General features: G+C 40.5%; 2 protein-coding genes across 2 annotated transcripts; both read left to right on the top strand.

Moving 5' to 3' along the window:
- Nucleotides 1–237: 237 nt before the first annotated feature.
- Nucleotides 238–4,153, top strand: LOC115366060 (sterile alpha motif domain-containing protein 3). Its single transcript, XM_030061278.1, has 4 exons — nucleotides 238–1,287; nucleotides 1,466–1,621; nucleotides 2,542–2,634; nucleotides 3,472–4,153. Exons 1-4 carry the CDS (start codon nucleotides 241–243, stop codon nucleotides 3,778–3,780), a joined length of 1,605 nt encoding a protein of 534 aa, XP_029917138.1. The 5' UTR covers nucleotides 238–240; the 3' UTR covers nucleotides 3,781–4,153.
- A 7,292-nt stretch (nucleotides 4,154–11,445) lies between these two features.
- On the top strand, nucleotides 11,446–13,095 carry smim32 (small integral membrane protein 32). Its single transcript, XM_030061279.1, has 2 exons — nucleotides 11,446–11,536; nucleotides 11,967–13,095. The coding sequence occupies exon 2, from the start codon at nucleotides 12,001–12,003 to the stop codon at nucleotides 12,337–12,339; it is 339 nt and encodes a 112-aa protein (XP_029917139.1). The 5' UTR covers nucleotides 11,446–11,536; nucleotides 11,967–12,000; the 3' UTR covers nucleotides 12,340–13,095.
- The last annotated feature ends 1,662 nt before the right edge of the window (nucleotides 13,096–14,757 follow it).

The following is a 14,757-nucleotide window of genomic DNA, read 5'->3' as shown; positions in this document are numbered from 1 at the left end:
GCCATGTCTTTATTGGGAGTGTTACTGCTCATTTAAAACATGGGGCAGCCTGCGAACTCATCTGTCCAGAAACCATTCCTCACGAGAGTCAGCGATACAAACTCTTCAGATCTTGTAATATTATTGGAAATCTAGAGAGTACAAAATGTGTATAGTGTGTATGTGTGTGTATATATATATATATATATACACCACTTTGTCTCAAACTTGAATGATGTCTTTGCTCTTTCAGATACTACAATGTCTCAACTTGTCAAACTTCGGGTCATACTTGAAGATCATGACATTCGTAAACTGGAGTTAGCCCAAGGAGTCCCAGGGACTGTGAATGAACTTGAGTGTATTGTGAGAGAGACATTTGGGATCAACCAGAGATTTTCTTTGCATTACAAAGATCTTGATTTTGGAGAGGAATTTTTTTCTCTCACCTCCACAGGTGACATCAAGGACAAGGATACCATTAAAGTGGTTCACATTGTTGATCCTCCAGTAATTACTCTGAATTTTACTGATGTGGGCAGCTCCACTCCAAACTGTTCGGCGTCCTCTATCCATGACTCGGAGACTGCTGGCAGTTCTTGGAATGACACTTCTTCGGTTGCATCCCAGGATACACTGATTCTGTCATCACCTGAACACACAGCTCAGCGATCACAGGGTTGGCCTACTGAATTTCCAGTACCTCGCTTTGCCTATGACACGGAGCTTGTGCTTGCATCAGGAAATGAAACCTTCAAGAAGAATGGAGTTTTGCTCAACTTTACTGCAGTCCTTCCAGATATCTTAGAGAAATTGGCAGAATGCATCTTTCAGTATGTAGCGTATCCTTCAAGTGCGCAGTTGTCTTTCGTGGCTGAGGCACTAGTTCAGAAGCATCCTTGCCTCAGAGAACCAGGATCATTTAATGGATGCTATGGGTGGCAACAGAGACTGAAATATAAAATGGGCAATTACAGATCCAAACTTCGAGGGCTTGGATGTCCTGAACTGGAGGTGAACTCTCTGAAAAAGAAGCGACCACACGAGAAGGCACCTGCAAAGAATATCAAAAAGGCAAGAAAGGCAGAAGTGAACTACTTACCACCACACCCGCAAGGAGAAACGGAGGAATGTTTGGAACAAGAACGAGTGGAACTCCTTAATGAAGTGAAGAAGAGGAATAACTGTCAGATCATCAATGAGAAAATGGCGAAGACATTCTCCATTCGCAGGCAGGAGGTTGTCAATGGAGAACCACCCATCAGGGAATTCAGGGACCGTTGGCCTGCTCTTTTTGATGCAAAACAGGTATAGTGGTCTACAAAACTAATACTGAGCATATAGCCTTTTCTTTTCAAGTTAAACATGCTTTTGAACATTCATGGGGGGGGGGTAAGTTTTGAGTGTTATTTTTCTAGATATGAAAGTCTAATTTTGACATTTCTCTAATTGCATGTCCCTTTTTGTGCTTTTATTTCCCATACAGATCAATGAAGAGTTTAAACGGATCACCACAGTCAACCTTGAGTCAACCTTTATGGCAAAACTTGATCAGTACCTCCCAAGAATAATGTCTTTGGTATCTTCGCGGGGAGGAGCTGCAAAAATGAAGATCCAAAACATCAAGAACATACTGCTTGAGGTATGAATCTTTTTGCTGTTAATTAGAAAAGAAGGGACACCCACAAACTGTTTACACTTAAGCAAAATAATATATATTTAATTCTCATAACGTTTCGGTCAGAGACCTTCATCAGGTATGTACATACAAATGGAATCAGGCCAATCATTATTGCTTGTGAGCAGAAGTGACAGGACAGACCTTGTGGCTCAGAGTGGACTTTATCACTTTATCAGAAAACATCAGTTTACCTGAATCCATACTACACATCATTAAAATATCTGTATTTTCATTATTAAAAAATATATATATATATATATATATTAGTTAAATTGATGTTTTTTGATAAATTGATCTTATTATGAATTATAGGAGTCCACTCTGAGCCACAAGGTGTCTCCTGTCATTTCTGATAGCAAGCAAACAATGATTAGCCACTGTGTACCCTACTTTTGTATATAAAGACCCGGATTCCATTTGTCTGTATACACCTGATGAAGGTCTTTGACCGAAATGTTGTGCAAATTATTAAATATAGTCTTTATTGTGAAAGTGTAGACAGTGTGTGGGTGTTCCTTCCACTCCACCTACACACCTGTCAAATAGATGCTTAAAGTGTGCCAGAGATTTTTGGGTACCTGTTGCTGTTTAATTTAAACTGGTGATATTTGACTTGTCAGCTCCTTCCCTATTGCATGAATTTGGAGTGCTCCTCTCTGAAATGATTGAACTTGAAATTTAGAGGAAAAGTATTTAAGGATGAGGGTTTGGGCTTCATCATTTACACTTTTTTCCAGCCTTCTTACCTAGGGACCTACTTTGTTTCTGTATCACTCCACAATAGCTCTCCTCAGAATTGCTTGTTTACAGTCTTGGTAGTTGCAGCTATATGGAAGTCATATGGCAGAGCAGATCTAAGAAATTTTTCATTTTCTTTTCAGGGTGATACAGTTGAAAGACGGAGAGAGGTTGCCATCCGCTGCCTGGTCGTGTATCTCGGGGAAAAGGAAAAGGATCTTGTTGAGGAATACTTGGTAGGCAACACTAAATCATCAGATCTTCACCCTTTACAAGTTGCGTTCTTTTTTTTTAACTTTTTTTTTTTTTTTTTTTTTTTGGATACCAGCATCAGAAAAGCTATGCTCTGATTTGTTTTTATTTTTCTTCGATCAAAATTTTATACTGCTTCAATAACATTTAAGATATTGACATTAAGCCTAAAACACTATTAAGATTATATGTTTGTATTTTTCCAAGTGAGCTACCCCTTTTATTGTTTGCTTGCTCCTGCAAAGCAACACATTACAGACTACACATTACATTATAAAATCTACTCTTACTCTAAAAAAATTCAAAAAAAATCTAAACATTTTGATTTGAATGAGTGAATGATACTTTACTGATCCTTTGCAGGAAATTACAAGTGATTTTGGTTTTATGTAAATATTTAAAACAAGATTTTTTTTGACACACAGTTACAAATATTCAGAAGAAGCAGATAGCAGGCAAGGACCCAGATACACCTATCCTGCCTTGAGCCTATAAAGTTGTAAAGGCGGTGATGTCGTCATTAACCCTTGCTAGGTTGCAGGCTCTGTTCCTTACATTTTCTAGAAATGCTTTTGTTGCAGACATTATTTAGCTGTTGGGCTGATGTAGTTTTAAAAGTAAAATAATTCCACACATCTGACATTTTAACATTAATCTTCTATCCTCAGCATTGTTTATGGATGAATTTGGTGTAAAATAACTGGGCTGCGGCAAGCAAGAAGTGGTAGATTTAGCCACTTTTTGCAGACAGCAGAGTTCGGAGGAGTCTTTTATATAACTAAGTTAACTCATTTCGATTTCTGTGCTTCTGACTTTAAAAGGATGGCGAAGGGCAGTATGGAGATGTCACCAACCAAGTGATGAAGATAGTTGTCACCAGAGAGGCTACAGCATCTGATCCAGCCAGCGCAACCATCGTGATGGAGGGAACAGAGGTCCTGAGGGGCGTGGATGTAGCAAGAGGCTGTGCCTTGTTGATGGGTCTGATATACGCACTCAATCTGAGCTACCCAAAAGAACTGAAACACACCTTCGAGGTATTTCAAAAGATACTCCTTGAACTGGATGGCCTGAAAGCCAGCCCTAAAGTCATGTCGCTTAAAAACAAGCTGCTGTCATCAAATGAGTGAACACTGGGCATCTGGCAAGACTGTACTGTGAAATGTATTGACACAGCGGTAAGCATATATGTGAAATTTCATTTCAGGTGAACTATCCCTTTAGTTTGTTGTATACTGTGTTCCTAAGTGGTTCAGTTTTTCTTCTGATGTTAACTTCTTGCTGAGGTGAAATAGCAGTCATATGTTCACAGTATCATGTCTAATTGCACAGATGTAAACAGGCTCTATGTTCCAGGTAGCACTTAGTGTGTGACATGTTTTATATTGATGCAAAGCCTGCATTGTCTCTTGGTAGGTTTCCGCCATTGTTAAATTCAAAACAAATGATAAACATGGTTTTATTTTGGTTGTCATTTCAACTATTTAAAAGAAAAAGTTTACAGCACTCTCACTTAAAAATATTTTGGTTAATTTAACAGTTTTTTTTTTTTTTTTACTTTTTATCTGAAATTGTATTGAAATGAAGCACATTTTATTTTTATATGTTTTTATTTTATTTAAACATACAGATAAAAGTGAGAGGTTTCTGGAAATGTCCATGTTCATGCACATTTGAAAGGATGTGCATTTGAAAGGATGTGCAAAGGATGTGCAATGGTTTGAAAATAAAAGGTGGAGTTGCCAGTTGAAATTGCCTTTTAATTGACTTGAGTGAAGAATAACTAAAAAATAACTAATAATCAATGTATTACTGATGCTAAATTTAATTGATTGTATAAGAAGTGCAATCATAATCATAATTATGCTATATTAATAATGTAACAGTAATGATTTATCTATAACTTGCATGGGTATTTTTAAGTAGCATGGGGATAAAATAAATGGCCTTTGCAGCTAAATTTACAACATTATCTACACAATTTTGAATTCAGTAAATTAAGTTACTTCAATTTAATTTTGCTTACAGATGTTAAAGAAAATCATGTTAGTAGTACTAGCATAATTGTGTCAGTCTGACAATTAGAGGCTTGTTGGATATACTTAAATTAAACTCTCATTGGCATTACTTAAAAAGATGCATGCAAATTGTTACCTCAATTTTTTTAAGTTAAGCCAGTACATTTTTTTTTAGAGTGTGGCAAAAAGGAACACAAATTGGAAAAATAAAAATTGATTGTTCATGCTGGATGACATTCATTCATATTTCATTTGAAACTGGAGATGCATTTTCTTTTCATTTCACCATGCACAGAAACCCCTAAATCAGGCATTAGACAGTGAAAACAAAAAGACCCTTAACAACAAAAACAAATTGAAATAAATTAATGTTTTCATGCAAATAGCCACAGTACTTTCCTGCCCCATAACAACCACAGCTTTCACCACTTATCTGTTTTGGTTTGTTTGTTTTCTACGAAAAGCATTTCTAGCGAATGTCAAAAGAGAAAGGGTTTGTTTTTTTTTTTGGTTGTTTTTGCTTATGTGACAAATCATGCAACCATTCTAAAGATCCATTTGTCATTTTGATTGCAAAGAGAAAGTGAATGCCTCTTCTATTATTTTGTGCCTGAGATGAAAAACAGCTTTTGGTGTTCTGGCAAGATAATCAAGTGACTAATTGTGAAGCGTCTGATTTCTGCCAACGGGGGCGTATGATGCGCTGGCGGCGAGAAATGCTATTTTCCCAGCTGATTTTTTTATTTTTTTTATTTTCCTATGGAGGTTAAAGAGGGGATGGTTGGAGGAAAATGAACACAATTATGGAAAATGAGAGCACGAGGATGTTCGCATGTCACACTTTTTGTTTGTTTAAGATTCTTGTTGGAAATCAGTCAGTCAGAAAATGGAATTGTATTGACACAAGAGATAAAGGATTCCCAGCTGCCTCTGTAGCCATTACTGATCATATTTTCTGTATGGTTTATGTCTGTGGGTGTGTGCATGTGTAATTGACTGGGTTTGTGTTTGTGTGTATGTGGTTTGCGTGTGTAACTAGATTTGCTTTCCCTCTCTCTCTCTCTCTCTCTCTCTCTCTCTGTGTGTGTGTATGTGTGTGTGTGAGAGAGAGAGAGACTGTGCAGTTGTGTGTGTTTACATAGGCTATATGTGTACTCTCTCTCTCTCAATTTCTCAGTGTCTGTTGAGTGTTATCAGGGGTGTGTGTGTGTGTCTGTCTGTCTCTGTGTGTGTGTGTCTGTGTATGTGAGTGTGTGTGTGTGTTCTGGCCAGCAGGGATACTCCATTATACTCACGGCATGGCCCATCAGGGAATTAGAACTTGCGGCCTCAAGCTTTTGTGTACCCAACACCACAGAGATGGAGAGTGAGAGGGAGAGAGAGAGAGAGAGAGAGAGAGAGCAAGAGAGAGAGAGAGAGAGAGAGAGAGAGAGACTGTAGTGGGTATCGTAGTGGCTGCTGGACTTCTGTCTGGATATTGTAATGCTGTGATGTGGAATAAGTGCTGTCTTTTCAGTGTTTTAAAAGCTGAATTTCTGAACCTGACTGTTGTAGCTGTTCCCTTATTTACCTCTACCTGCTTGGCCATCATATCCACATTAATCATGATTGCCATTAATCTCATTGTGTAAATATTTTGTGAAAGCACCAACAGTCATCCCTATAGAGTTATTGCAATATTGTGATATTTGATTTTGTCTATATTGCCAAGCCCTACTTGCCCCCACCACATCCCCATCCCACCCCCTTTCTTTTTCTCTCTGAATGAGTAGAGTCAATATCAGTATAAAGTGCCATTGAGACTTCCCAATGACACAAAAAAAAGATGAGATTTTCCACTGAACTCCATATCCATTGTATAAAGTAGACCTTAAGCTGTTAGAAATGCATGTTGGTCAAGCTCCTGCACCTTTTATAAATTGACTGCAAGAATAGAAAGTACAAGCGAATTGCAAAATGTGTCCACCCTGTCATGGGACAATTTCTAAATAGAGTAAATATGTTCTAATCATATTGATTACAAAATGTACATTTTCAGAAAGGTATTTGGTCCCTCGTTCAGGAATATATTTTAGTTTCTGGAAAACATCTCTCAAAAATACAGAAATTATGGAAAAATATGTTTGTATATGTAAAATCTGTGAAAGTTGTACTTTCTTTTCTGAATAAACTCTATAAATAAAGGTATCTGGTCAAACTTTGAAATAATACTGTTTGGCCCTAATCTCTTAAGAGCAAAATCACACAAAAGGTTTTGATAACTTGTGAAAATAATTATTTATTCACATAAAACATGAACATGACGGGGTGGACAATGACATGACGGGGTGGACAATGTTATGGTTTTGTCAACAAATGTTTTTTGTCAAAACATGACTTTTTTCACCTACTGTATTTTGAATTGTGCACAGGTAGGCTACATTTGGAAATGACACTCAACAACAGCAAAAATAAATAAATAAAACCTTCAACTAGAGGAACAAACAAGATTGATATAAACGAAACAAAAACCCTTGGTCCCTAAATGTAGGCCTACCATAAAAAGTATAAACACAGGTATCCTTTCAAATGGTTTCTTTCTCTGCATATGTTTTGTCCTCCACTTGACTTCTGAAACACTGAAAAACTTATAAAACTGTTATAAAACTAGACTTGATGACGGGGTGGACAATGACAGGGTGGACGTTTCTGGCTGAAGTTTGCATTTAATGAGCACATGTTGGGCCATTAGCTAGCAACATGTATCAGTTAGGAAGGTGACTGTGTATACTTTAACAAACATATTTTGAATTTCTGAAAAGCATTTATATAGATTCATATTTTGCAATGACAGGGTGGACACATTAAGATTGAACACATTCAAGTTCAATCATAAAATGATGAAAATGTCAAAATATAAATGTTGATATGTACTCTCTCTGCCGGAGCTATTCTTCACTCCATTTGTAAAAGACAAAGCAGTGGTAGTGATGTCACTGATTACAGCAGGGGGTTTCTTTTAGTGGCAGTAACCACCTAATGACGGGGTGGACAGCAAATCCAGGGACACATGCAAAACGTTTATTATTATTATTACATTAGACCATAAATGATCCAATTGACTCATTTTATTCAAGTACTTGATCAGAGCAACAAGAGCATGTAAAAGGTTTATACATTGTATATCATTTATCTACTTATTTCACTCAGTGAAGTTAGTAGAGAGGAGTTTGGGACATGGCAAAATCACATGCATCTAATCATAGAAAATTTTTTTAAATATGACAAACACCCTTTTAAAGATGTATCTCTGTACCAATGTGTGTTTAAATGTTTGGCCATTTATAATAAACCATCAGAGTTTTGTTATTTTGCAATTTTTTTATGAAAAGTGAGTGATTTCTGCCTGGGACACCAAATGGTACCCTATATTGATATTGACTCAGTAAATGAATGACTAAAAATGAAAATTTACAAAGTTGCATATAACTAATTGGCCAAGTAATAATATCAATGAATGAAAAACAAAGATATCTTGTTGGGCTTTTTACATATGCAAGTCTGTCCTGTTAACCAATCATGAAATCTACTAGGAAAGTTGATTTAAAAAAAAAAAAAGCTATTTTGACTTAAAATATCTCACTCACAGAATGTCAGCTGTGTGTATGGAGGGAAGGGGAGGGGCAGAGGGAATGGGATAGTGAACGGATCCCGCAGCAGCACAAACTATCAAATGATATTTGACAACTTAGATGGAGCTCAGTCAAACATTATTTAATTATTTAGCTGGTTATCAATGCTAGCTAACGATTTTAGTGAACGTTCCATTTAATTTCCTAACCTTAACCATGGTACCTTAACCAGGTAGGTAATGAAAGCTAAACTAACAAAAGCTAATGAAAGTGAGTACAGGTAATGTTTGACTGGTTAAGAGCTACTGGTGAGACGAATAGATAACAGCTCTCTAACTTACTAACGTTTGATTGTCTAAGACAGACTGACAATAGGAACAGAGTGAGTGCTGTTCCTTCCCTTCCTCGGAAGAAAAAATTGAAAAATAAAATAACTTATGAGTAGACCCAATTCTCAATTTAGCTGACAGTGTGTGTGTGTGTGTGTGTGTGTGTGTGTGTGTGTGTGTGTATGTGTGTGTGTGTGTGTGTGTAGTGTGGCTGGTGTACACACATGGTGTGTACACATCCATAAACCCTGCTGACTTGCATTGCCCGCTGCTTACTTTGGTTATATCTCATCAGTGTGAACATTAAGCTTCTGCTAAGCAATCTCTCTCTCTCTCTCTTTCTCTCCCTGTCCCTAAGACAACATTATAAAACTCAGGAAAAGTGGTCCAAAAACTTTTTGGTTTTCTTATTTATCTCCACTTTCAACCCTCCTGCTCCATGGCTGAGTTGTAGTCCTTTCCCCAGCTTTTATGGATTAAATGCATTAAAAGAGAGAGAGAGAGAGAGAGAGAGAGAGAGAGGCCCCTAATGAAGTCTATGGTAGTGCTGAATTACAATACACCATTCCTAATCAAAATTCCATGGTCATGGGGTAGAGCTAATGAGCTCAGCCTGATAAACTAACACAATTAGCCAAAGAGTAAGACGTCACTGAACTATAAGTCTTTCTATATCATGTCTTATTCTCTCTCTCTCTCTCCCTCTGTTTGCTACTGTGTGTGTGTGTGCGTGTATGTCTGTTTGTGTTTAGGTCTAGTACCGACTTCACTGTGGAATTTCTCAAATATGGGCTAGGCTGTTTACAAACTGGAAGGCGCTCACATGAGCCAGGACAGTGGGAGCAATACAAAGTGTGCCAGATTTCCTTTGTATATGTGTGGGTGTGTGTTTGGATATGACTGTCTGTGTGTATTGGTGTGCATTTGCGTGATGGGGATGAGGATAGCAGCAAGCCCATAGCAAAGTAGAGAATGAGTGCGACATCCAAAAAAGCAATAATAGGCAGTAATCTCCTTAGCCGTCATAATTATTGCTGTCCCTCCATGTATATAAACAAGGCTTTGGGCTGTATTTAGATTTCCTATGCAACGCTTACTTTCCACCAAACTCTGGGCCATGGTAATCCTCTTTATTGTTGAATACAAAGTTGATATGGGACACTGGGATACCATTGGGCATTTGTATATTCCTTGTAGACTATTTTGCTGGAAACTTCTCTTTGTATCTGAGTGTATGTACAGTATGTGTGTGGCATCAAAGTAACTTTTCAATTTGGGTGTGCATTTTTTGCTGTGTGTGTGTGTGGCTGTGTGAGTGTGTCCCTCTGTCCTTGCTCTCTGTTGCCTGCCAGCCATCCTGTTGTGACAGAACAGGTGCAGATGAATATGAAACAGATGGGCAGGGCTTTTGGGGTCTGGCCCTTTATGTGCTTGCTCTTGTCTGGTGCACCATGTGAGTTCACTGGTTTCCAGTCTCTGTCTCCACCTTCTACTGAGTATTTAGCAACAATGCCAAGTCTATTTCCTGGGGCACCAGCATATTGTTGTTAGCTTATAGGCCAGCATGTGTGTGGTGGGAGGGGTTTATTGCTGTTGAACTTTCATCTGAATTCTTATCTTGATCATTTAAAGTAACATAAAATAAAACCAAGAGAGAGAAAGGGATGAAGTCAGAGCTCTGACATCCAACTGTGCCCAAAAATTGGGTACTATGATAAGCTGTCTCCTATACTTAGTTACACTCCACCCCATTCCAACACACACACACACACACACACACATCCTAATACCTCTCCTGCTGTCTAATCACTCCAATGTGAGACATTCCTCAATGGCCCAGTAAAGGCCCTTACTCACTTTCACTCAAATGAAGTGGGATCACTTTGGAAGCAAAACTAGACAAGTAGAGAGAGAGAGAGAGAGAGAGAGAGAGAGAGAGAGAGAGAGAGAGGGAGGGAGAGAGAGAGAGAGAGAGAGAGAGAGAGAGAGAGAGAGAGAGAGAGAGAGATCGTCACATTGCATTATGACTTAACACATCCCTGCCCAGTGACGTCCCTCCAGCGCCCTCTCCACGCACCCCCCACCCCCGACCCCCCACCCCCACCTCTCAAACACACACACACACACACACACACACACACACACACACACACACACACACACACACACACACACAATCACACTCGCTCACTCTCTTTCACTGTCACACACACATCCCAAGGCAGGGTTGGGAGGCTCTTTGCGACCTGGAGCGCCGGTGTTTTGTGTGCTTTCTTCCCCTCCATTAATCTCTGCGCTTTATTTTTCCATCATTTTCGCCGTAGCGGATCGACAGCGCCGTAAGGACTCGTGCCGGGGGTGGGCAAACTATTCGGCGCGCATCGACCATTACTGGATATAAGAGCAAGGACGCGGGTGAGAAATCTGGACATCGACGTGGGCATCCTTTGCTCCCTGTAACGCACCGGCAAAGGCGATCACTTGTTACTGCGCACCGCGACGCACAGGAGGACACGTGTGCGCACATTAGGTCGCAGTGAAACTTCACCACCTCTGACAGATTCTAGAGTCATTTGGATATCGCCACGGTGCCACATTCCAGCTTGTGCTTAACCTCGTGCGTTGTAGACCAGTCTGTATTTGGACGCCAACAAGTGGCATTTGGTTCTGTTTTCACCTCTAGATATACATTTAAACATGGATTTTGAAAATCTGGTATAATGTGGGAGGGATAATGACGCGTTAATATTCCATCCGGCGACATATGGACTGTGGGAGCAGCGGATTTGAAGGCACCTACCCGCCGCCTCTCCACAGCGTGTCCTCACCGGGGCAGGAGTGGATAGAGCCAGGGACACCGAGGAATGCAGAGCCGGGATTCTGTTTTTCCCTGCTCACCTGCGGAACCTTCCCGCAGCCCACATCAAAGTAGGTCCTTACACCCAAACCGGTGCGTCACGGTGCTTCTAATCGTTTTTTTGCGTTTTCTCGACAAGTGATTTTCCCCATAATAGAAAATCACCGCACTAAAGATTATTCTTATACACTTGAAGTGTCTTTTGTACTTAAAAGTGAGCCTGTCATATTCCATAGCTTTTTTAGAGCATTACTGTATTATGTGGACAGTGTAGACGATCAGTGGTACTCAACAGTGAGTTAGTAGGTGACCTTGTCTTATTATAGGCTACGTTATGGTATTTGGTGTCCTATAGGGTAGCTTTTAATTAGGCCTGTAGTTTTGCCTAATCCTAAATTTATCGTAGGCCTTACAAGTTCCCTTTGCTCGTGGTTCATTGTGGCCAAACAAATCTATTCGGAGTCAGTTCATAACCTTCTTCACATCTTTTCATCTTTCCAGCCGTCCGACGCCGCTGGTGAGCCCACGGGACGCCATGCTGAGGCAGATCCTCCTCAACTCTACCGATGCACCGGACTTCGACCTGGTGCTCATGGCCCAGTCCTCCACGCACGCCCCCGCCGCCCTGAATGCCTCCCACGGCGGCTCAGTGAGCGTGGCCGCCCTGCTCAGACCCACCGCGGGGCGAGGGGGAGGAGGGCTCCGAGACGGTGAACTCCACAAGCCGGACCTGGCCACCTACATAGTCATGTGCCTGGTACTCTTCCTCCTTGTGCTGCTCATTGTGTTCTTCATCAACTGCCAGCTCCGGAACTCTTTCTTCGCCTCCATGCCCTATGACAGATCACTGAGAGAGGCCCGGGCCTACAAGTAGACCCCGGACAGCAGGGGTATGACAGAACTGTTGAAGGTGGCTATCCGGCACCTATGAATTGCTGCTGCATGTTTTGAGCTCATGGAGTTCTTGCCTTGGTGGGTCTTCTTGGACTAAACTTCTTGTAGGACCTAACATGGTCAGTCAGGGCCTTGTTGTTTATGTTTCCAATAGCAACACTTAAGACCACGGATCCCCATTTGTTTAAAGGTTGTCTCCTCAATTTGAGAAAATGTTCATTGTCTATATATACCGCAAGTGGGAAGATAGTGGAGAGGGGGAATGTTTTGATTAGATCTTTCATTCTACTGAACCTATTCACACCTTAACATTGGAGACTCCCAGAACCCTTTCACACACCCATGGTGATCTGGGCACAACGTTTTGGGAACCACTTATTTATTCCTGTCAATGTACTGGCAACCGACATTCCTGCGATTGTATCGTGTTGCTCCCAGACTTTGGGCTTGATTTCAAACAGTGTTTCCAAAGCCAATACAGGAACCCTATTGACTTGGCCCTGACAAGCCCCACTTGATCCTGCGATGGAAAAGTAATCATTGTCAACAAACAAAGGCTATAGGCTTTATGTGTTAGAAGGTTGTATAGCCTATAAGATATTTTGTATGACTGTAACTGAACTGTCTGGTATTGTGCAATGACGCGGCCCACACATGCTCTTCCCTTGTTCATTAAGCAATGATTAAATGACAGGCTATAGGCCAGCATATTCACATAAAGATACTTAATTAAGTACATTTTCTGGAAGTCTTTTCGTCCTTACATCGGTAAACTTGATTGTGTATGATGATGATGATGATGATGATGATGATGATGAATGGGAGGGCTAACTGTTAGGACGCCCATTGGTGGAGACGTTTTTACGAGTGCCAAGGGAGGACCAGTTTATCATGTACTTTCACTTTTAATTAACCTCTCCTCCACAATTCATGGCGGCAATTTCCAGTAGACTGAAGACTTGAGGCTGAGGTATATGGCGTGCTGTGTGCGATAAACCAAACTGGTTGTCGGCTGCAGCGCCGCCGGTGATGCGCAAATCCTCTCCAATCTTGTTGTTCCCAAACATCTCTCACATACCAAAACAGATAGATGAGCCTATCTCTGTAATCCTGTGTGTGTGTGTGTGTGTGTGTGTGTGTGTGTGTGTGTGTGTGTGTGTGTGTGTGTGTGTGTGTGTGTGCGCGCGCGCACACACACACTGTGAGATACAGTAGCATGAGGGAAAAGAGAAATAATATTGCATTTCAGATACTGGGTATACTATACCTCCACCAAATTGCCCGCGCAGGCTTCACTGAATCAAGGTCTTCAAGGAGGAGCAGTAAATGCTTCATCTGAGATGGGGAATTCCATTGGGATGAGGTAAACACCTTGATTATTGTACTCTGCGGCGCGTTAAATATTTGGGGGATTTGAGGAGCACTGAAGTAGGACATTGCAGAGGGGACCGAAATTGCCTGAAGCCCTCGACTGATAATGACCAGCTAAATGGCGTTATATGGAGGAGGGCCCGTTAAGCCCTCGGTTGATATAGTCAGTCGAGCATTCAGGAGGATGTGAGACATTCGCCTTGATTCATCCATTTACCTACCTTGTGGTTTACTAATTTTAATGTTGTTAAACCGTATTAGAATGCAAAAACATTCTACAGAAGAGCATGCCCCCATTGCTCTCTATTATGCACCTCTTGATTTGTTAACTGACTGGCCCTCGTCAAACAGCACCATGTAGCACCTGTCCTTCACACCTTAACCACTTGATGGCGTCCTAAGGTTGATTATCTGTTAAGATGGTTTGAGTGAAAAGTAATGAGGCAGTCGGACCACATGAATGACTACACTTAACACATTTTTGCAATGCTGGAGTAGGGTTTTGATTAATTAGTTTATTTGGGGTATGTTTAAATGGAAGTTTATGAATCTCTTTCCAAAGGAAATACGGACAAGCCCGTGTAATGTTGGCTCATGTCTCACACAATACAGCTATGATCTCTTTAATTCTTCTTCTTCTTTTCTTTCTTTTCTTTCTTTTTTTTTCGTTCTACATTTTGCCCTGGTGCTAACCATCAATGAATAAGTGATAATTAAATTAAGCTCTTCTTCATATTGTTCTGTGTGGGATTTCTGGGACACCAGAACTTGTATTGAGATTTTTGGAGGTGTTGTGAGCTTAATTCAGTCAAACAGCTGTGATGGGTGGTGGTCACCCGATAACTTCAGTGAGGTCCTACCTGCTCTCACACATGCAACTCTGTAAGATTTAGATTAAGTGGCCAGTGAAGAGTGCTGCTTGAATTTGTAGAGGGGTTTTCAATGTTTTTATGTGTCAGACCCCAAAGTGTAGCCTGATTTCATTCAAAGAGCAACGGCTTTACATTCCACTCTCACACCCATGTTG

This window comes from Myripristis murdjan, chromosome 10 (assembly GCF_902150065.1).
Source record: "Myripristis murdjan chromosome 10, fMyrMur1.1, whole genome shotgun sequence".
Classification (NCBI taxonomy): domain Eukaryota; kingdom Metazoa; phylum Chordata; class Actinopteri; order Holocentriformes; family Holocentridae; genus Myripristis; species Myripristis murdjan.
This window is presented reverse-complemented; position numbering and strand designations above follow the sequence as displayed.